This window comes from Theobroma cacao, chromosome 6 (assembly GCF_000208745.1).
Source record: "Theobroma cacao cultivar B97-61/B2 chromosome 6, Criollo_cocoa_genome_V2, whole genome shotgun sequence".
Classification (NCBI taxonomy): domain Eukaryota; kingdom Viridiplantae; phylum Streptophyta; class Magnoliopsida; order Malvales; family Malvaceae; genus Theobroma; species Theobroma cacao.
In genome coordinates, this window is record NC_030855.1 from 18,497,747 (window position 1) to 18,520,771 (window position 23,025).

At 34.1% G+C, this 23,025-nt stretch overlaps 3 protein-coding genes across 4 annotated transcripts; 2 read left to right on the forward strand and 1 right to left on the reverse strand.

Moving 5' to 3' along the window:
• On the forward strand, positions 10,459-14,175 carry LOC18596044 (protein CHUP1, chloroplastic). Its single transcript, XM_007024286.2, has 5 exons — positions 10,459-10,703; positions 11,131-11,329; positions 11,419-11,504; positions 12,257-13,030; positions 13,123-14,175. Exons 2-5 carry the CDS (start codon positions 11,179-11,181, stop codon positions 13,999-14,001), a joined length of 1,890 nt encoding a protein of 629 aa, XP_007024348.2. The 5' UTR covers positions 10,459-10,703; positions 11,131-11,178; the 3' UTR covers positions 14,002-14,175.
• On the forward strand, positions 14,385-19,164 carry LOC18596045 (polyadenylate-binding protein 6). Of its 2 annotated transcripts, none has more exons than XM_007024290.2 (8): positions 14,385-14,752; positions 15,527-15,836; positions 16,712-16,971; positions 17,072-17,368; positions 17,485-17,771; positions 17,863-17,928; positions 18,099-18,320; positions 18,410-19,164. In XM_007024290.2, the coding sequence occupies exons 1-8, from the start codon at positions 14,491-14,493 to the stop codon at positions 18,581-18,583; spliced, it is 1,878 nt and encodes a 625-aa protein (XP_007024352.2). In that variant the 5' UTR covers positions 14,385-14,490; the 3' UTR covers positions 18,584-19,164. The 2 variants fall into 2 exon arrangements, with proteins under 2 accessions (XP_007024352.2, XP_007024350.2); XM_007024288.2 differs by having other exon boundaries at positions 18,405-18,522.
• LOC18596046 (GDSL esterase/lipase APG) lies at positions 19,025-20,951 on the reverse strand. The gene is made up of 5 exons (XM_007024291.2): positions 20,477-20,951; positions 20,244-20,374; positions 19,875-20,108; positions 19,450-19,705; positions 19,025-19,358 (listed from the first exon to the last, which is right to left on the reverse strand). Exons 1-5 carry the CDS (start codon positions 20,724-20,726, stop codon positions 19,165-19,167), a joined length of 1,065 nt encoding a protein of 354 aa, XP_007024353.2. The 5' UTR covers positions 20,727-20,951; the 3' UTR covers positions 19,025-19,164.

A 23,025-nucleotide genomic window follows, 5' to 3' on the forward strand; every position in this document is an offset into this window, starting at 1 on the left:
TTTTAAAAAAATTAAAAAAATTAATTCAAATTTAGATTTACTCTATAAAAAAATAATTTTAAATTTTAGATCTCAAAGAAATTGAGTCAAGCTTCTAAAATTTAACATAAATGACTTACCACTATAACAAGCTAATTTTCATTTGAATTAAATAGAAGTGATAAATTTATATATTTATAATTTTATACTTATAAAAATTTAAAAAATAAAAATTGAAGGGCGGACGTCACCCTCTCTGCCTCCGCCACGGCTTGTATGCCTTCTTGTCAGCCCAAGCATTCCGTGGACGCAAGGCACTCCTTCAATCTCAGTGGGGATCTCTAGCCCAAACACGTCAGTTTTCTGGTAAGTTGCATTCAAGAGGCTGCCAGAGTGAATGGCACCAATGATTTTCGGGGTGTAAGGTAACTTGATACGGCTTCCATAGCCTTCCACCAGACCAGCCTGTGTTGACAAGGCATCCTGTTGCCATAGTAGGGTGCAACGTGATTACTTGTTATTTTATATATAATTATTATTATTTAAAAATAAATAAAAAATAAGCATTGATACACAACTAGATATTAATATGTATGAAAGTACAGATGTAGAAATTTTTTTTATTGATGAAAGCATAAATTTTAAGGCATTATATTTCTATATTGTAATAATCCGTTTTAAATAATTTTTTTATATAAATAATATTTATAATTTTATGTAGTAATATATCAAACAAGAATCGTAATTCAAATTAAGAAGTAAGCACAATTGCAATAAAATCTAACCTTATTTCTAAATTGACATTTTAAATGTTTTATTATTATTCAATTAATGAAATGAATATTTTACTCATTATACTTATAAATTGTCATTTTTTATTTTAAATAATTTTTAATTATTATATAAAAATATTTACAAAAGGATTGAAATTTAAACTAAGAAATAGACATAATTTTTAAATAGGTAAAATCCAATTTTATTTTTAAATTGTCATTTTAAATATTATTTAGTATAAATATTGATGAGCTTTATCCAATTTGTAAATAAAAATTCTAATTGTTTTGAATAACTTTCATTAGAAATATTTTTCTTAATTTCAAAATTATTGAATAATTTATAAATTAATATTATAAAATTAATTAAACTATTTATACTATAAATTTTATATTTTAAAATAATTATAAATATTATTATATAATTATTATTATAATAATCTATCTACATTAAAAGTTGTCCCTAAATAAGCTAGTTAGTCGACACTTACGTAGCCTAACTGTTTGACACATGGTAACTTGATTTGGACTGAATAGTCCTTAGGACATGTGTGGTATTTTGTTATTCATTGAGGGTGTTTGTTTGATATTTTTACTGGTGAGGTTTTGGGTATTTCGAAGGATGTTGAGGATGATTTTATCTATTTACGTTTACTTCAACATATTACTTAGTAATATAGATTTTTTAAAAATATATATATTTTTTCATATTAATTTATTAATTAAAGGAACATATTGCTTCAACATATTACTTAATAATATAGATTTTGTTTGTTTATGGTGTTCTTTTATTTAGTTTTTCTTTAAGTTATAGAAATTAGTTGTTGGGTTTCCTTCTTTCCTTCTTATTTTTTATCTATTTTTGTTTTTTTTAATGTTTTTGGATTTAGAGATTTTAGGTTGTATGTAATTGATTTTGGCTTTTGTTCCTCATTGTGATTTTTTTATTTGTTCCTCATTGATGATTGTATGTTATTTGTTTTATTTTGTTTGGTTATCATTATTAATTTTGAAGGTATTTTATTTATGTTAATGTTTAAGCCATCTTAAACGGGAGACTATAAAAGGCATGATTTGTTAAAAAGGAAAAAAAAAGAAAATGAAAAGTTGAAACATAATAAATGGGTATTTTTTTTGTGAGTTTTGATATTGAATTCTTTATTTAGTTTTTTTCTCTTTTTAATTTTTTGTTATTCATTCTTAATGTTTTATTTCTTTATTGATAATATTTACAATTTTGTCTAATTTTTCAGAAAAATTGTCATACAAGTAAACATTAACTACCCATTGTTGTTATTTTTTTTATGCATGAATTTTTTTGTTTTTTAAGTTGATACGATTTTTGGATTAATATCTTGGAATGCAATTGATTAGTGTTGTTTTATTTTGTTGTACAATCATGATTTTTATCGGTTTAAGATAACTTCCAATTACAATTGTTTTAAAGGTATTTTATATATTGTTCTTATTTAATTTCTTAATTTCTAGATCTTCTGTTTATTCAAATTTTTATTATTTGGGTTCTTTATTATTTTTATTCTTATAATGTTGTTGCTTCCATATAGAAACTAAAAGCCTTTCATCAAAGTTTTTAAATTTTTTTTATTTTTATCTTATATGATTAGGTGTATAGTTATACTATTCTATTGTAGAAAATAATTTACTTGCACTTTTACTCAGGTTGTATCAATTATTGGCTTCTTTTACCTATTACTCATCTTATTTCATATACATCATATAAGTTTATTTTTAAGGGTAAAATGCCTTTATCTCCTTCAATTTTAATCAAAATTACACAGAAGTCCATTAATTTTCAAAATGAACACTTCGCCCCAAAAATATATTTTTTGCTGGACATGTAAATCCAGTCATTAGTCAAGCGTTAATATTTCCATCGACTTGCTGATGTGGCAAGAGTAAAAAGATAATTTTACCTTTGATTAATTTTCAAAATTATTATTTATTATTTTTTTATTAATTAAAAAAAAACTTTGGCAAGCTCGATCAAGACTCCCAAGAAAGCACCAGATCACCTGTGCTTCCCAAAGAGAGCCCAATAGGGCTCGATTTGGGGCTTCTTAAGGGAGACCTGTGCTTCCCTCTATTGCGAGAATCGATCTAGTGCTTCCCTCCCTTGGGAGCATTGGGTGGTGCTCGTTTCTCTTGTTTTTTTAATTTTTTGAAATATAATAATAATTTTTAAATTAATAAAAAAAGACATATTAGTTTTTACCTAATCTTTGTAAATAGTATTTGTATTTTTAAGATAGAGTGTCTATTTTGAAAACTAATGGATCCACTTAAAATTTCGATTACAACTTAAAGAGTTGAGATATTTTACCTTATTTTTAATTATCTTTTGAGTAAGAATATGCTTTTTACTAGAAATATATTCCTTAATTTACATGTTTGTCATTATTATTTTGCTATATGTTTATTTTTCCACTTATTTGATTATTTTTTGTAATTACTTTCTTAATATTCAAAAATATCTTAAATAAATGTATTTTTACAAAATATATTATTAGTCCATCATTCACTTTATAATTGTATATTATTGATAAAATATTATCAAGTTGCAGATTTAGTGAGTTTTGAGATTTGTTTATTTTTTTTCTTTTTTTAATTTTTTACTATGCTTTCTATTATTGTTAAATTTTTTTATTGATTACATTTATAATTTTATCCTTTTTTTTGAGAAAAAATTGTCATATAAGTAAATATGAACTACTCGTGGGTTTTTTTTATGCATGAATTTTTGGTTTTTAAAATTGATGTAGTTTTTGGACTAGTTTTCAAAAATGTAATTGAATAGTATTGTTTTAATTTTACAATTTTTTTTGTTTCTCTTCATAGAATTGTTTGTCCTTTTCTTCTTTAGTTTTTTAGTTTTAGTTTTTCTCTTTATCCCTTCCTTCCTCATTTTCTTTGTTTTTCTTCTTTTGCTTCTTTTTGTTTTCTCAACTTATTTATCTTTCGAACCAAATCTCTAATTCTTTTACTATATTTATTATTTTTGTTTTCGCTTTAAATTTTTTTGCATGTAACTAATTTATATATATTTAATTTTTTAACTTATTTTGTTTTTAATTTGAGAAACAACACCATTAGAGAAATTTGATTTGTGTTTTCAATACGATAGAAGTTTTCAAGTTAACTCACAAATAACCATCAAAATATCTATTGATTTTTTGACATTTATTTTTACAAATTACAATGTAATTTCATATTTGTAAATAATACATTGATTTACCATTTGTTTTTAAGTATTAATCTTTATTATTAATATAATTTAATTTTATATTTTATTCATACATCAAATGATTATGTTCTGAATGCATAGTACAGATTACACTCTAATATAAATAAAAAAACAAGTATTAAGCTAACACAGGCAACAACAAAAATCACTTAAAATTAAATGTATATATTTAATAGGAGCAAAACAAAAAAGTTAAGTTAATTACAAAATTTTAATTTTGGTAAGGAATAGCATCAATCAAACTTGTTTTGGATTCATAGATTTCTTGTGTTTCTTCATTTGCTTTCCACCTCCCAGGAATACCAACTTCTGCTTTCATTTGTCATTTATTAGCACTTGTTTTTCATGGAACATTTGATTACACCACCTTGTCTTCCATCTCAAGGGACTGGACGAATCACTTGGTAATGTTGTTCTGGAGTAGATGGGTTCAATGATTGGTCAAGGGGTGAAACTTTGATTGGGTACAAACAAGTGCGAAAAAGCTAACGATCAGGAGCGATTTCCAGGCGGCACTCTAAGATGCAGAGAAAAGAGAGGGGAAGGACTCGGAGGCTACCGTCAAAACTGTTGGTGCATACGGGGGGTTTTTTATACGGTATTCAAGAATATGCAAAATTGGCTGCAAGACGAGCCTTTCAAATTGACGTCTATGTTTAAGACTTATTTCACCCTCACCACTCGGTATGCAAAGGGGAATAATGCGAATAGTCTCACGGATACAATGAAGGCAATGTCTAACTTTTATATTGCACTTACGAAGTAGATCGCTAGATACACCTGAGGGTTTGCAAAGTTGTTTGGCCTTAGAACCAACTTTCTACAGCAAGTAGATTATAAGGAATTCGAAATATCTTGAAGATGGTGGGAACTTTAAGTGTTTATGTTTATAATAAAACATAACACTTATCTTGCCCTTCACTTTTCTGCTCTTGTTTTTCTCTGAATTTTTGGTGTGTCAAAATGGTTGGCACCAAGCCCTTTATATAAGCTTCAAAGTGTCTTTTCTTCAAGAACACAATCCTTTCATAAAGACACATTTTTGTCTAAAAAGCATCTTTATGATTTTTGTCAACACAACTTTTAGACATAGTTATTGTTTCAATTAGTCATCTTTTGAATAGATAACTATTCATCCCATAAATTATAACCTTTAAGTTATAACTTGAAACAATAACTTTTCACTTTAACTTTTGAGCAATTGTGTCTTTTCAATCATATCTCCTAACTTTTTGATGTCATTTTCCAAGAGACATAACCATTCACATGAAAATATGTTTATATTTAATAGATACATTATGTCACTTTTCGTGACATAACTTTTGAGCTAATGATAGCTTTTCATAATGTAAAATAACCTTTAATTTTGAAAATACACCAACAATCTCCCACCATTTTCAAAATTTCCAAATACTAATAACTTTGGGAAACTTGTGCATAAATAAGGTATCCCGTAGATTTGAACCTTCACTTAGTGAGTGTGGTTGGTTCTAGTCTGAATTGAGTGGTTGATCAAGCATTGAACCATCGATTCTTCATTGACTAGTCAGGTCACTAAACACACACAAGCTTCCTTGCTCACATTATATCTAGTTTTGCCAACACGTTTATGGCCATGTGTTTTGCATCCATTCATGAGTGCTGTCAGAGTCAAGCCTTTAACTCTTAGAAGTGGCCACATTTCCACTCATATAGGTAGCCCCTATCGAAAGTACCCCGTAATTATAGTACTTCAACATATACATGTTATGGGTCTATTAAGAACTTTTTGTTCAACCTTACCTTACACATTAAGGGAACCAAACACTATACATCTTGGGATGAAAAATATTTTTTAGTGCTTGCAATCACCATGTGGTAGCAGTACCCAAGACTTGTAGGTCAGTCACAAGTGTCGAGGTGAGCTCCCACCATTGGCGATTTAGTTAATAGGCTTGAGACCCATCCCTCTTGAGGTCTTTAAAACCAGGTCTCTTTTTAGACCTTTGGTAAACGAATCTGCTAAATCTTCACCAGACCTCACATAACTTATAGTGACTATACCATCACTAATCCTTTGCCTTACAATGCTTTGTCAAAGTCCAATATATCGATTCTTTCCATTATAAGCTTGATTATATGCCTTTGATACAGTTGCCTCATTGTCGCATTGTATTAAGATTAGTGCCATTGGTTTAGGCCATAACGAAATTTCATAGAGTAAATCTCTTAACCATTTCGCTTCTTGGGTGGCAAATGCTAAGGCTATAAATTCAGTTGCCATGGTGGAGTTTGCTTGAGAAGATTGTTTCTTAGAACCTCAAGAAACAACACCCCCACCAAGTGTAAAAATCCATCCAGTCGTGGATATGTAATCCGTTCTATTTGAGTTCCAACTTGCATCTGTATACCCTTCTAAAATCGATGGAAAACCTAAATAGCAGATGCTATAATTCTTTGTACTATTTAAGTACCTTAGAACTCTATGAACAGCATACTAATACTTTTTACTCGGATTACTTGTAAACCAACTTAGCATCCTAACCGCAAAAGCAATATCTGGCCTTGTACAGACCATTGCATACATTAGGCAACCAATCACCTTTGCATATTCATTTTGTGCTATTGGCTTGTCATCATTGGCTACTATTCTTAAATTAGAATCATAAAGCGTAGTCATGGGCATATAATCTGACTTTCCATACTTTATTACAATCTTTTCGATGTAATGAGATTGAGACAATGTTAGGCCATTATTGTCTCTCATTATTCTTATATCAAGAATAACATCCGCCATGCCCATATTTTTCATGTCAAAATTCTTTGACAAGAACCTTTTTGTGTCTTCCACTTGTTCCAAATTGGTACCGAATATTAACATGTCATCCACATATAAACAAATGATGACACCTCTACTGTTATGGAACTTACTATAGACACACTTGTCAGATTGATTGATCTTGTAGCCATTAGCTAGCATAACCTCATCAAACTTTTGATGCCATTGTTTAGGCGCTTGTTTTAATCCATACAAGGACTTTACAAGCTTACACACTTTCTTTTCTTGACCAAGAAAGAAAAACCCTTCAGGTTGTTCCATATACACCTCTTCATCTAATTCACCATTTAGGAATGCTGTTTTAACATCCATTTGGTGAATTACCATCTTATATATAAATGTAAGTGTCATAAGCACTATAATTGTAGCTTTTCTTGCTACCGGTGCATATGTATCAAAACAATCAACTAGTAATATTCTTATTGACATTAAGCTTGAACATGTTTTCACAATAATATCCGCTTCCCACATATTGTCCACCTTTTGTAAAGATGAACTTATCTGCTTCAAATATTAATTTGAAACCATACTTATTCAACAAGCCACCCGACACAGGTTCTTTCTTACTTTTGGTACATAAAAGAGACATTGTTTAGTATAAGTATCTTTCTAGAAGTAAACACAAGTTCCACGGTGCCTTTTCCTTTCACTTATGTAGTGGAGGAATTTCCCATGTATAACATGTTTCCATCATTGACTTCTTCCAAAGTCTTGAAGAAACTTTTGTCGTTGCATACATGATTAGTTGCACTAGTGTCAATCCACCATGCTCCATTATCTTGGAGAAGATTAACCTCAGAAACCACAACCACAAACTTGTTATTGTTCACACCTTGTGTCTTGCTTTTCAAAAGTCTATATTCCACTTTAAAGTGACCAAGTTTGTTACAATGAAAACATGGCCCTTTTTTGTTCCTTTTGAACTTAAAACTTTTGTCTTTCATACTCGCCGAATGTTCTCTTTTGTTGCGTAAGATCAGCTTGTTTGATGGTTTGTGTTCCATCACATGGACCTTTGAAGTTTCAAGATTCTTTTCATTAGAATCTTTTTCCTCTTGCTTGACTTTTTCTTGCTTATGATAATCTTCTTCTATTCGAAGATGATTATCAATGTCTTCGAGAGACATATCCTCCCTTTTATGTTTAAGGAATTTCTTCTTGTCTCTCCATGAAAGGGAAAACTTATCAATTATTGAAGAAACCACAATAGCTTCATCCATTTTAAGACCATATCGCTTAAAGCTATTGAGAATGCATTCAAGCTCATGCAATTGTTCCATGACAGAATGATTATCAACCATTTTAAAGTTATTGAAACGACTAACCAAGAATTTTTTGCTGCTTGCATCTTCCGCCATGTATCTTGCTTCCAACTTGTCCCACAATTGCCTTGCACTAGCCTCGAACGACTTCTTTCTGTAGATTCTTCACCATCTTCCTCACTTGGTCGTGGTGTATTTAGAACATAAGCGACTTTGAGTGTTGTGAGGAGGAAGCATATCTTTTTCTGCCATCGAATGAAGTCTTCTCCATCAAAGCGATCTTGACAATATTGGTAGCCATCTCCTTGAGTAAAGCCATTTTGAATACCATGAAAATAAGTTTTAAAACTGTTGGTGCATATGGGGGGTTTTTATACAGTATTCAAGAATAGACAAAATTGGCTTCAAGGCAAATCTTTCAAATTGATGTCTATCTTTAAGATTTATTTCGCCCCCACCACTCGGTATGCAAAAAGGAATAATGCGAATAGTCTCAATGATACAATGAAACCAACATCTAACTTTTGTATTGCACTTACGAAATAGACCGCTAGATATATTCGAGGGTTTGCAAAGTTGTTTGGCCTTAGAGCCAACTCTGTAGCAAGTAGATTATAAGGAATTCGGAATATCTTGAAGATGGTAGGAATTTTAAGTGTTTATGTTTATAATAAAATATAACACTTATCTTGCTCTTCACTTTTCTATTATTGTTTTTCTTTAAATTTTTGGTGTGTCAAAATAGTTGGCACTAAGCCCTTTATATAGGCTTCCAAGTGTCCCTTCTTCAAGGACACAATCCTTTCATGAAAACACCTCTTTGTCTAAAAAACATATTTATGATTTTTGCCAACACAACTTTTAGATATAATTATTGTTTCAATAGTCATCTTTTGAATAGATAACTATTCATTCCATAAATTATAACCTTTAAGTTATAACTTGAAACAATAACTTTTCACTTTAACTTTTGAGTAATTGTGTTTTTTCAATCACGTCTCTTCACTTTTGGATGTCATTTTTAAAGTGACAAAACCATTGACATGAAAAGATGTCTATATCTAATAGACAAATTATGTCACTTTTTGTGATATAACTTTTAAATTAATGATAGCTTTTCATCATGTGAAATAACTTCTAATTTAGAATATACACCAACAAAAACTATGGTTTTGGATGAATCGAATGATACCGCTTGCAATTCTCAAATTACGAAACAACCAACAAGGAGCAAGTGTTGTATATATGCTCTGAATTTCATGCTTTCCTCTTGCTTTTGTTTCCGCCATAGCTGTCAATATAAAAGAACTAAATTATAGGTTAGGTGCTATTGCCATTTGCCAATTAATATAATGCATAGGTAATATTTAATTTAATAAAAAATTAGTTATTTTTTTATTTAATTATTATTGCTCTAATATTTAATTCAAAGTCTCATTTCTTATATAATTATTATTCTTGCTGTATACGCACTTACGAAAGGTCTTAGTATTGTTTCCATCTCCTTTAAACGTAGGTGAGGTGACCTTCCATGCTTTATTATTATTAATTTTGTGAGCTTCCATGCTTTTATTCATCACGTGTGTTCCACTTATAACCTATGACTCCATTGCCAATTGTCACCTTTAGTAATCTCTCAAATGCCAAGCACCTAACCTTCAAGGACAAGCGGAAAGCCAATCTCCGGATTAGATTCCAAAGTCCCATAGCACAAGCAACTTACGCTACGGAAGAACCAAACCTCTTTTCTCTTTTACCCAATTAAAGACTGCAACTACCCTTTCATTTAACATAACACTGTAAAATATATTTGTTAAATTAAAAATAATATAATATTTAAATAAATTCTTAAATTATTTAATTTTTTTATTTTTTATTATATTTAATCAAGTTTTTATATATTTATTTTGAATTAAATAAGTTTTTATAATTAATAATTAATTAATTACTATCAATTAAAATAAAAATATAAAAACTTGATTAAATGTAATAAAAATATAAAAATTATTTAATTTTTTAAAAAATAGTTTAAGAATTTTTTTTAAATATTATGTCATTAACAAAAATACCAAAAAGCTTCATGCATTTTTTTATAGTAATTTGAATCCTTATTTTGTATGGATTTAATTGAATTGTATGTTAATTTGTTCAATTATTTGATCGTTTATCGATTTCTAAAAATAAACGAATGTAATATTATATGAAAATTTTGGAGCATCTTTTTGTCGTCAAAAGCAGCATCTACGTGGCATCAAATGAGCCAAGAGTCCAAACTTAATTTTCTCCATTAACAAACAAAACCAAACTCTTTCTCTCTTTTTCAACCTACTTTTTAAAACATCACATTCGAACCTGAAAAAAAGACAAACCAGCGGCGACCCCAATATTAATTTATTCATATACAGTACCATATTTCATGTTGCCACTATAATATCATGCTCTGTTCTGCTGTATAAGCAAACAGACTGTCAGGCTTCCAAATTAACCAAAAAAAAAAAATAGCAACTCCAATTCAACGCAGAGCGTATTAAACCAAAATTAAAAAAGAGAAGACGTTACTGTTTTGTTGATTCTTTTTGATTTTCGATGCGTTTGAGGATCCTATTATAGTAAGTCCTCCTGTTTCTCTTTCGAAATGGGTTTTATTTTCTGCCTGGATGTTACTTGAATTCTAATGGGTTTTTCTTATTTCTTAAATTTTTCTTTCCGTCTTCTTTGTTTCCTGTTAATCTCAGGTGGGTTTTATTTTTTTTTTGTTTGAATTTTGAGTTTATATTACATATAGGTGTCTAATATTAGCATATTTGTATTATGAATAATCATATATATATATATATATATATATATATTTTTGTTCTCGTCTGTTTATTTGTCAATCTTTCTATTTTTGGGCAAGCAGTTTAACCTTTGTTACCTCTTAGATTTTTATCATGAAATGGATCATATGGATTTTGTTGCTTTACTTTGTTTATCTAGAATTCAATCAATAATTAATTGTTGTTCTTGTTGTTGGTTTCTTTAATTTTTACGTTTTAGATGGAAGATGATGAAGAAGAGGATTCTCGAAATTAAACGTTTTCAGTTATGATGTTAAAGGCAAAAAGAGATTTAAGGCCGCTTTTGGTGAAATTTGGACTGGCTGTTGCTCTCTCTTTTGCTGGATTCCTTTTTTCCCGACTTAGAACCCGAAAGTTCAGACCATATTTGCCTCGCCCTCCATCACCACGCGTTTCAGGTTTGCTTTTAGCTTGCATTCATCTTTTTGGTTTTGGTTTTTATAAATTTATTTGGATTTTGAACTTTGTTCCTATTTTGATTATACAGATCGTGGCAGTAAGGTTGATTCCGGAGGGAAAGATCAGTATAAAGATGACGCTCAAGCCTTAAAGATATCACCAACTTCCGGCCCTGTAAGTTTCCTTGGATAATACTAACGCCTTAAACATTTATTTTCCTCTTTGGATCAATTCCAATTGTATAATATTGATAGTTAGATATATGTGGAAATGTAATGTTAAAATACTATTAAATTAAAACCTTTTTTTCCATCCTTGGTGACATCTCTTGTTGGTGTTTCTTCAGTTGGAGAAAGGAAGGAGAGGTGAGGCTTATATTTGTATTCTTTTGCCTAACAGGCAGAAGGGAAACTTGTGTTATGTAAATCATGTAATTGTTTCCACAGTATGAATATCTGTTTTCATGGTCCAGAAAACCCTCAAATGAAAACTGCAGATCTTTGTGGAAATCAAAGAGGCGTTGATGGTTGGAATATTTGTCAATTTTATTCAACTAATGAAAAAGATGAAACCTGTGTTGTTTGTCTGTAAGGGAATCAGGGGAAAGTCTGCAAAAATGGGAATTTACCAGGGCCTCTGAAAACATCTGCTTAAAATATCCTTTTGTTATATGGTTTAGGTGCACCGAGAGGCTTCCGCTTTATGCCTTAAACAATTTGTTTTCAGTATGTTTCTTGTTCATTCGTGTCTAATTTGGGGATTAAATGATTACATCTGCTAAAACCGTTCAATTTCATAACAGTTGTGAATTTACGTATGACTAGAGGAGGCTGAATGTGTGCCACAGGATGTTAGTTTCTGAGGTTCAATATATGCCTGTGCTGATTTTATTTCCTGAATATGCTATTTTGTTTTCCTTCTGTCAGGAAGAGATGCACATGCAACGAGCTAGTGTTGATAATGCTTCTGTTGGTCTTTCCCCAAGCATTAGACACGGTGGAGATGGGTTTCTCGTGCCAGAGTTTAATGTTCTTGTCGAGGAATATGACTTTTCTGCTACCGGTGCTGGGCCTTCTCCTAAGAAGGAAGTAGAGACACCAAGGTCAGATGTGGATGCTTCAAGAACATTTAGAAGTGCTGAAAAGGATAATTATGAGGAAGAGATTAAGCATCTTAGAAATATGGTAAGAATGCTTAGAGAGAGGGAGAGGAATCTCGAGGTCCAGTTACTGGAGTATTATGGCCTTAAAGAGCAAGAAACTGCAGCTTTGGAGCTCCAAAACCGCTTGAAGATAAACAATATGGAGGCTAAGCTTTTCACTCTCAAGATTGAGTCCTTACAGTCAGAAAATCGAAGATTAGAGAGCCAAGTCGCTGATCATGCAAAAGTTGTAGCTGAGCTTGAAACTGCAAGATCCAGAATTAAGCTGCTTAAGAAGAAACTTAGGCATGAGGCGGAGCAGAACAGGGAGCAGATCCTAAATCTTCAAAAGAGGGTTGCTAGATTGCAAGAGCAAGAACTCAAGGCTCTTGCAGATAATCAGGATATTGAATCAAAGTTGCAAAGGCTAAAGGTTTTGGAAGGTGAGGCAGAAGAGTTGAGGAAATCTAATAGGAGTTTGCAGACAGAAAATTCTGAGCTGGCTCAGAAGTTGGAGTCCACCCAAATCCTTGCAAATTCTGTTTTGGAGGATCCTGAGGTAGGTAGTTCATTTGCGTTAAATGCTCTTCCTTTACATTATTACTAATATAATTATTCTTGGATTATTTTTCTGGGTGCGTTTGGTTGCAGACAGAAGCATTGAATGAAATGAGCAACTGTCTGAGGCAAGAAAATGAAGACTTGACAAAGCAAATTGAGCAGCTTCAAGCAGATAGATGTGCTGATGTTGAAGAACTGGTGTATCTCCGTTGGATAAATGCTTGCTTGCGGTATGAGCTGAGGAATTATCAACCCCCTCCCGGGAAAACCGTTGCTAGAGACCTAAGCAAAAGCCTAAGCCCAAAGTCGGAGGAGAAAGCCAAAAAACTGATACTTGAATATGCACATACTGAAGGAATGGGGGATAGAGGGATGAATAGCATGGATTTTGATTGTGATCAATGGTCTTCCTCGCAAGCTTCCTATGGTACTGACACTGGAGAACTAGATGATTCTTCATTTGAGAATTCATCCGCTACAAAAACCACCAATTCAGGAAAAATTAAGTTTTTCAAGAATCTGAGGAGACTACTGCGGGGAAAAGACAGTCATCATCATCATAGCCAGGTTTCATCAACAAGCAAAACTGATCATCTAGAAGATGTTGATTCTCCAACTTGGAGTTCCGGTAGAGGGAACGATTCTATAACCATGCTACAAAGCCACAGTGATAGAGTTACAACTCCATCTCTGAGTTCATGTAGACCCTCTTTGGATATTCCAAGATGGAGGAGTCTGAATGTTGATCATATTAAAGATGTGGAAAACTTTCGAAGAAGTAGCGACGGCAGTTCTTATGGATATAAAAGATTCATATTAGGCAGGGATGATGCATCTGAGTCTCCCCTTGAACACCTACTCGATCAAGACTCGGACTCCAAATCTGACTTGGTCAAGTTCGCGGAAGTTTTAAAAGAATCAGAACCACGAAGAGGAAAGATTCACAAGAAATCAGCAAGCATCATATAAGTTTAGTTGATAGTGATATGTATAGCTTCTTGTTATACATAGTTAGCCCTCATGTAACATACCACTCTACTGCTGAAAATCCAATAGTTAATCGTCATGTAACATATCGCTCTACTGCTGAACTCCAAATAGAAACACTTGAAAAAGCATTAAAACCAAATTACCACTTCCATATGCTCTCTTTCGTTTGGAAACAGTGCAATGTTCGTATTCATACTGAGCTTCACTGAAAAACGAATGCCCAAAACCTGCCGAGTTAGTTTTGTCATGTGTTCAACACGTGTCAATTCAATTAAAGCGAGTTTACAAGGGTTAAAGAACCTTATGTCGCGTGAGGTCCGTACAGCTAACGAGCTAATAATCCAAATCCCAATAAGCCGTACTACACAAACCACCACCTTACTGTTTTAACCCAAACAAAAAAAGCCAAAAACCCTCCCTCTCCCTCCTCTCTCTCTCTCTGGGTTTAAGCATAATCGAAAAAACGTAATGCCGTCAGCACCACCGCCATCGTTGTCTCTTCCACCTCTGCCGCTGCCACTACCAGCGACAACAGTCGCAGGAGGGGATTGGAATCCTCTGCAAAGAGCGTCATTGTACGTGGGTGATTTGGACCCGGATGTTACAGAGCTTGACCTCTTTCGCATATTCTCTACCGTTGCTCCCATTGTCTCTCTTCGCCTTTGCCGATGTCTCCGTACCGGAAAGTCTCTTCGTTACGGTTATATAAACTTCTTCTCTGATGCTCATGGTATTTTTCGTTTTTTCTTTCTTGGGTTCTCCTTTTCTTGAGTTTTTTCTTTAAAAGCTCTGTTGTCTCTGTTTGTCGGAGTTTCTTGGAGGGTTTTTTCTTCATTTTATTTCGTGTTAACAATTTGCGTTTCCTTGTTTCTCTCTATTTAACTTGTTTCTTTGCTTGCATGCATTCGCTTTCTTGGAATCTCTAGCTTTCAATATGGTTATAAAATCTCTTTAATGCTCTGTTTTGCAAAGTTTCTAGGGTTCTTTTACGTGGAATTTTCTTCATTTCATTCGGTGAATATCGAAGTGTTGTCCCCTACATTCTTGTTTGTTTCATGTTGTTTTCTCTGAATCTGTTCAACTAAGCTTGGCATCTTCATTGTTCATTATGCTGGACAATTCTTGCTTTGTTTTCTTTTGTTGCCTTGTTTTTTTGAGTTCTATATATCTAGGTCATCATCTCTTCTTTTCCATTTTTTTTCTTCTCTGTAGAATGTTATATACGTTTTTGCTCTGTATTTTTTTTCTTGTTTCTTGAGAACTTTCTCATTCTAGGGTTTTGCTTTGCATTTTTTTTCCCTCTTGATATTCTGCATTGCTTCTGCCGTTAATCCGTTAATGAATATTTAATTGTTTTCGTCTGTTTCCCCTGTGTGAATGAGTCTTTTTTTTTATTTTCTTTTAAGCACCAATTATTTTGCATTACTCTGGATTCCTACTTTTGGTGATGATGACTGTCTGTCATCTGAGGAGTTTATTAATGCTTATGCTCTGTTTTGATCAGCATCTAAAGCTTTAGCTTGTCTAAACCACACTGACCTGAAGGGAAAACCAGTGAGGATAATGTGGTCTCATAGAGATCCTTTCCCTAGAAAGATTGGTCTTGCCAATCTCTTTGTCAAGAACCTGGACCCTACTGTCACTAGTGCTCGCTTGGAGGGAATCTTCTGTCGATTTGGGACTATTCTTTCTTGTAAGGTTGCTGAAGAAAATGGCAAGAGTAAAGGTTTTGGATTTGTGCAGTTTGATTCAGAAGAATCAGCTAAGGCTGCCATAACCGCTCTCCATGGTACTATGCTTGAAGGGAAGAAGTTGTAAGCATTCTGATCTTATTGCTCTCAGATACTTTCTCAATCCTTATATCTCCTTCGTAAAAGCTTCTTAACTATATACTTGTATTAACTGTTAGTTTTTTAGGGGTTGATATGCTTTGAGATTGTGGATTCCTTGATACTTATTGTCTATTTCTATGCTCATTAGAGGACCTATACTTCTCTTGATTATCCTAACCTTCAATGGGTGAATGCCTGAATGATATTGTTCATCTGAGTTGCATTATGGTTCTTGAAATGAAAAGATGAAGAAGGAAGTTGATGAAGACTAATTGAGGGCTCTTTTCAAGATGCAGCTGAGACCTAAGATCTTTCAGGAAAAGCAAAACCATCTATTTTATATAGTTATACTTGGCGTGATTTTGGAGCCCCCAGAATAGTCAATTGAATGATGTCAGATGGTAGCACATTTTTACTAAGATACAGTAAGATGGAGGTCGTATACTCCTGTCATGAATTTTCAGTTCTCCTGTAATTAGTCCAAAAAGGAATCATTTTCTTGTCTTCATCTTCTCTTTTCCTTGATGGCCAGCTGAATTCTTACATTTTAGGCCTTATGATTTTGGTTAACTTTCATCCGGTGCTTTTGTTTGTGATTGTTCTTAATCCATCGCTTCCATTTTTTTGCTGCAAGTTTTTTCTTTTAATTTTTATTACGTGTTTCCTTATTTGCTTTTAATTCTGTATATAAAGTTTCTGTTTCATTTACTTCTGCCTTTCCTCCTAGACATCTCTACTTTTGTTTGTTTCCTTGGTAACCTCTGGATTGAAATGGTCTTTCATCTATTTCCTTAAAGTTTTTGTGTTGTTGATTTGTTAAATTAATGGCTGATTTGTTTATTGCGCTTCCTCGGCAGATATGTGTCCAAATTTGTCAAGAAGAGTGAGAGGACAGCAGCTGCTGAAGAAGAGAAGTTCACTAATCTATATGTGAAAAACCTGGTTGATGGCATGACAGAGGATCTCCTTGAAGAAATGTTTTCTAGATATGGGAAGGTTTGCAGCGTTGTAGTCATGAAGGATGGCAAGGGGAGCTCAAGAGGTTTTGGGTTTGTCAACTTTCAATCCCCAGATGATGCTAAGAAAGCTCTGGAGGCAATGAATGGTGTACAACTGGGTAAAAATTGTCCTTTTCATGTTTGTTTCCCTTGTTTCAAACTTAGCAGTTCATCCAAAAGACTAATCATTTAGACATGTAAAATTGATTTGTTAATCAGGTTCAAAGAATTTGTTTGTTGGAAGGGCTCAAAAGAAGGCTGAAAGGACAGAGCTATTGAAACATAAGTACAAGGATGTATTCAACAGCCGCTTTGAGAAATTGAAGGCTTCAAATCTCTATGTGAAGAACCTCAATGTATCCATTGATGACAAAAAATTACGAGAACTTTTTGGTCAGTTTGGAAAAATAACCTCAGCAAGGGTGATGCGCTATGATAATGGGATGAGTAAGGGATTTGGCTTTGTGTGCTTCTCCTGTCATAGAGAAGCAATGTCAGCTTTACATGGGCTTAATGGTTAGACAACGTTCCCTCTGCCCTTCTCCCCTGTCCTGATGATTTGAGTTGTGATTCCTTTTGAAGATTTTTGAAGGACATTTTATGGTTATTAACGTGAATTTAAAATTGCTTAGGAACCTTTTTTGAGGGAAGGAATCTGTATGTGGCAGTAGCTCAGCGCAAAGAAGATCGCCGCTTGGAATTGCAGAACTACTTTGTGCAAAACACCCCGGTACAGTCCTCATATCAAGCAAGTTGCAAGGCCGTTAGCCCTCAGTTCTGCCCATTTTACTTCAGTATCCCTCCTTGCCCTCCTCTTTTCCCTCTGCAGCCGCAGCCAACCTTATCACAGAATAGTATTACAAATGTGGGCATTCAGTATCCTTTTGCAACATCACATGACCAGCAAAACTTCTCATACGTAAGCATGTATCTCAGTTTTCTTGGAAGCTAGTTTTTCTTACTGCAGTTCTGTTCTGGCATTTATTCTTGTGTTGCTCATGACTTTGCAGGATCTTATGAGAAACATGCATCCATGCAATGCTGGGATCAGAAGAGATTGGGTGTGCAGACAGAGTGTATGAGCTACCTTTTTCCTTCAAATGAATAGTTTTTAATTTGCATACTCTTGATATTTGCTAATGGAATCCCTTTAGCAAGTTTGTATATAACAGTTTCTTTTGTCATTTGCTTACTTGTGTGTCGTATTAGATTTTGCTATTGCAATAAAATTTCCCCTCTCTTACAGCCTATGACATATGCTAACCCTGATGTTCGAATCCAAGACCTGGGCCGTGGGAATTCTGGGAATAAGAAAGTAGGCTTCAGGAAGAAGGGGAACAGAAAGTATGAACCTGCAGAAAAATCCTCTGTAGCAGTAGCAGCTATTCAATCTGTTGCTGCAGCATCCCCTGGAAGCTCTAAGAAGAACAATGAAAATTTATCTTGCCCATTTGTAGAGAATCTTGAGGTTTGTGATTTATAATTTCTAGTAGACTATCGTCTTTGAGGACAATCGGTTGGTGTATGCATGTCTATTCTTTTTAATATGCAGCGAAGGTTACAGGAGAGCTATTGGAGATAAAGAATTCTGATGTACTCAAGCTGCTTAATTCTAATTCCATGGCTGTGCGAGACAAGCCATTTCAAGTGCTAAAGAAGGCAAATGCTAGGACCAGTAGAGATGCTGTTACTTTTGCCAACCCCAAATCTGCCCGTTGCTTAAGCTACTAACTGGTGCCATCGCACGATTCTAACATGCGTACTGTTTTCGTTGGTGTTTTTTCAATTTTGCAAAATACTTGCTGCTGACGTATGAATTGCTATATGCTTTCTGGTTATTTTGGTGACCGTATGCTCTCCTATTGTATTGTGTCCAAAACTAGGAGGGACAAGAACAGTTTTCCTTTTTCTCATATCTGAAGGATATCTGGAGCTTTTCTGATCATGCTGCCTTTTCCTACCCTTCTACATCTTTCTCTTTGTAGTTCATTTTTTAGGTTGTAAGATGCATTTTTAGGAATTGTAAAACAAAAAACAAAAAAAAAAAAAAAGGAAAAAAAGAGGATACATTGAGGAAAATGAACGGTGATTTCATTATCCTCAATTAACATGGAGATCTTTGGTAACAATTTCTTTAACCGTATGTCACCAAACTAAATGAAATCATCTTGATGGATATTGAATTTTCTGGCACACGTTATTGGAGAGACAAGCGTATGCAATATGAATAAGTTTTTGATTAAGGTAATAGTAAAAGAGTACTAGCAAGCTTAGTACAGTTTCGAAGGGCAAGTAGATATGTGTCTTCTGAATCAAACAAGGGCAAGGCCCTGAGTAATCAATGCATCAGCAAGGACCTGATTAGCAGCCTCAGATGGATGAACACTGTCCCAAAACACATACTGGGTGGCATTGGGACAAGTTCCTGGTGTCTTCGGATTGCACAGGAATGAGGTTGTCTCCACTGTCCCTGTTCCACAGCAGCCTCTTGTTGCTTCCACGAAACCTACCAAAACAGGTTCATAAATTGACTCATAATGCATTGCCTATATATCAGTTCTATTCACCAATTAAAAGGGTTTTGCTCTTTCCCTTACCGTAGTTTGAAGGAGAATTAACAACATCATAAAGTGCCTTGAAAATGTCAAAAACCACAATCTTAAGACCAGGGTGCTGCTTCTGGAGATTGGCTGCAGCCGAGTTGAGCTTTTTATTGAATTGCTGGGCATCTGTATTGAACCTGGAGACGCATCCCTTCTCGTGGTAACCAAACAATGTTCTTGCTAAGGGAATGCAACCTAACGGTGGGAGAGAAGTAACTCCAATTTTCCTGGCTCCCAAGCCATACAAGTTCTGTTGTCAATCAAAAGCACTCATTATTATCAAGATGCAGTTATTCAAACTGACAATAAGAATTCCATTGACTTTGCCATGCTTGAGCTTTAATCTAGTCTTTACATATCTACACAATCCACAAAAGTGTTCTACCAGAAAGAAAAACCATTATTTAATAGCTATATACCTTGACAAAGCTTGTGAAGGCATCAATAAGGATTGAGCCGTACTGGTCTGGAGTATAGACATGGTTAATTAAAGGGTTGACATAGTAGTTCTGGAGAAAGTCACCGCTTCCAGCACTCAATACATACAAAGCATCCTTGATTATGGAAGCCGATTTGCTACTGCCAGCTACCTTCGCTAGCTTTGCCTGGTACTCCTTGAAATACTCTACCTGCTGGGTCAATGTGATAGCATGCTGCAACAAACAAAATACAATTATTTAACAAAAATTGAGATTAAAATACAGAGAAATCAGAAACTTTATACTACGAGGCTATTGTAAGATTAGCAAAAAAGGAACAGTATCTTTATCATAGGGTTAAAATCTCACATTTAGCATGGCTGCATTGTCATCATAGCCAGATCCAGCTGAAGCAAAATTTGCTCCGATGAGAAGGTTCTTCCCTGATGCTTCTGGGCTAAGATAAGCCGGTGGATAGGTTGTAAACCCCAGTGTTTTAGCTTGAAGAAGGAATTTCATTTCAAACTTGTTAAATCCATTTTACCAAAGAAAGCATGCTGATAACTATTAGCTAAACAGAGCTGGTGCGTTCTTCTACTTACCAGTGATGTCAGTGGCCAATTTTCCATTGCAAAACCTCCCAGTAGGCTGATGATTGTCGAAGTCCCTTCCATAAGGAGGGTAATTAGCCTTGAAGATGGTGGGGAGGTAGTCATTGTTGCCGACGTCTACCACAGAGTCTCCAAAGGTTATGATTGCCGGAACAACAGTAGTTGACTGTTGTGCATACCCTCTGCTTACTGACGCAAATGCAAAGACCAAAAACAGTAACCTTGTGCTATAAGCATCCATTTTCTTTAGCAGGATAGTACTTGAAGCTGTGAGCACCGGGGTAGCCCTTATAAGCCGACCGAAAGTGACTAGAATGTGGCCTGTCTTGAAGAAGGAAGATGGGGGTTGAGAAAGGCCAATAAATGAGAGTAGTTCAAGTGAATATTATCAGTCATGTACGACAGTTTTAGATAGCTAATAAACCAATTTCCATCGTAGGCTCAGATTTTTTGTTTCTCGATTCTTTTCTGTTAGTGATAAAATGTAAAGATATAGAGACGCTACATTTATGAATTTCTCTGTGTATCTGACCAAAACAAAGCAAGGTAGTTGGATGATAATTAAGAGCGTTGCTTTTTGGATTGGAACCAAGGGGAAACTGCATGTGCACGAGTTATTGGCAAATTGCTAAACAAATTTAGTATGTTGCTCTTCTGCATTACTATTATCTTTATTGTTTGCATCCAGCTTTTGTAGTTTACACAGTATAAAATACCTATTATTTCTGAAAAAAAAGGTAAGAAAACTACTCAACAAAGCTTTTTCTATAAAGTCTGGTTAATTATAGAGGTGTATATATATAAATGAAAAAGACTTTTAATAAATTAATAATATCTTAATCATAACCGAACAATATCGTAGTTGGAATCACGTCAAAATCTTACTGATTTAAATGTTAGGGGTTTTGAACCCACGTTCTAACAAGTGACAAAAGTGGACATTGATTGCGTAGTGGGATCTGAAAGTCGGGCTAGAGGTGCAAAAATCAGACACGGTGTGGCCAGGAACATTGTTAAATCAGTCGAGGACTATGGTGCATGTTGGATTGTCACCCTAGTGCCACATATAGCCTGACCATAAATTCTGTAATGCTCAAAGTTTTTCCACAGAATGCTACCTGTAGCTAGGCTACGCTGCATAATGTGTTTGTCCCTTACGACCAGATTCCAGTTTCGAAATTTATTTCCCTGGCTTTCCAGATCAAGGGAGTCAAAACTCTTGGTAAAAAGTTTTCCACATGGTCTATGAGGCCGAACTATTCTGCATGTGGTAATCTGGAGAACTTGGATTTTAGAACGAATGAAATTTTGGTTTGAAGTTGTTGATGTAGAACAGTTTGCCAAGTTATTTTTGCAACAAATATTTAATAATGAAACAGAGAAATGAGTAAAAGGCAAGACTCATGACCAAAGTCAAGCCACGGGGGGACGCCACCCAACTTCATTCATCGCATGATGCAAACAACCAGAAAGAGGTTTTTCTAAAAAGTAGATAAATTGGATACGATTTCGTCTTTGTACAGTTATAATATACCTGTACTATTTTTAATTTTTTAAACTGGTAACGTGGTCCAAAGCAGTTGTTAACTTGTAACCTCAGGCTGTCTGTTAACTTGTAACCTCAGGCTGTCTGTGCCATATAAATGAAATTGGATCTAATTGCTTGGGGGGTTGGGCGTTCATGGACGTTGACAATATCCAGGCTGGTTCACTTTCGGCGGAGGAAAGATAGATTTAGGTGACTGGACCCAAGCCCAACAACTGGGGCTGAAGTGGACTCTTAAGTCGTTGCATGTGTAATAAAAGCTATGCCTGCTTTGCGTGGCTGAACTGGCCTGCTCTTTCTCTTTGGAAGACTTTATGGCATAATCAAATTGATTTTGACCAAAATAGGAAAGCCCCTATGATGTAGAAAGTGAAATTTATGAGAATCTCCCCTTGACTTAAAAACATTTCTACAATGGTCCAACCTAAGTTCGGTTCACGCTTTCACTGTTTACTTGGACTTTAGAATGGAGGTGAAACATTTGACAAACATCTGGAAGATGGCAATGCCAGTACATTCAGAACTGAAGTCTGGTAGGTGGATTAGAGGCCAAATGGTTGGGATAAGACAATAGAAATATCAGATATGGCAAGCTTTACTAAGCAAGGTGTCCTGCAAATTTCTCTTCAAACATAGTCTATAACATGCATTACACTTAATTTGACAGAAGTAGCAAGACATTTTCCGTTTATTTTTCTCAAAAATTAAACTCTTTCAAAGTTCCAAGAAACAACCTTCAATGGGTACTAAATGCCAGTGCAAGCTAGCAACACAACTTCTTGAATTAGTCTAGCCGATCCGTCTAATACGTAGTCAATATTATGTTGACAAGGTTTATTTAAATTGTTAACATGGAATATACAGCACAGCAATCATGTTCCATTTCTTTCTTCAGGACCAGCAATTTGTTTACCTAAACAAGCAGAAAGGACTGTTCGATATTTTCCTTTCTATCTTGTTTCTTTAATAACTTAAACATGCACGGTAATCAATT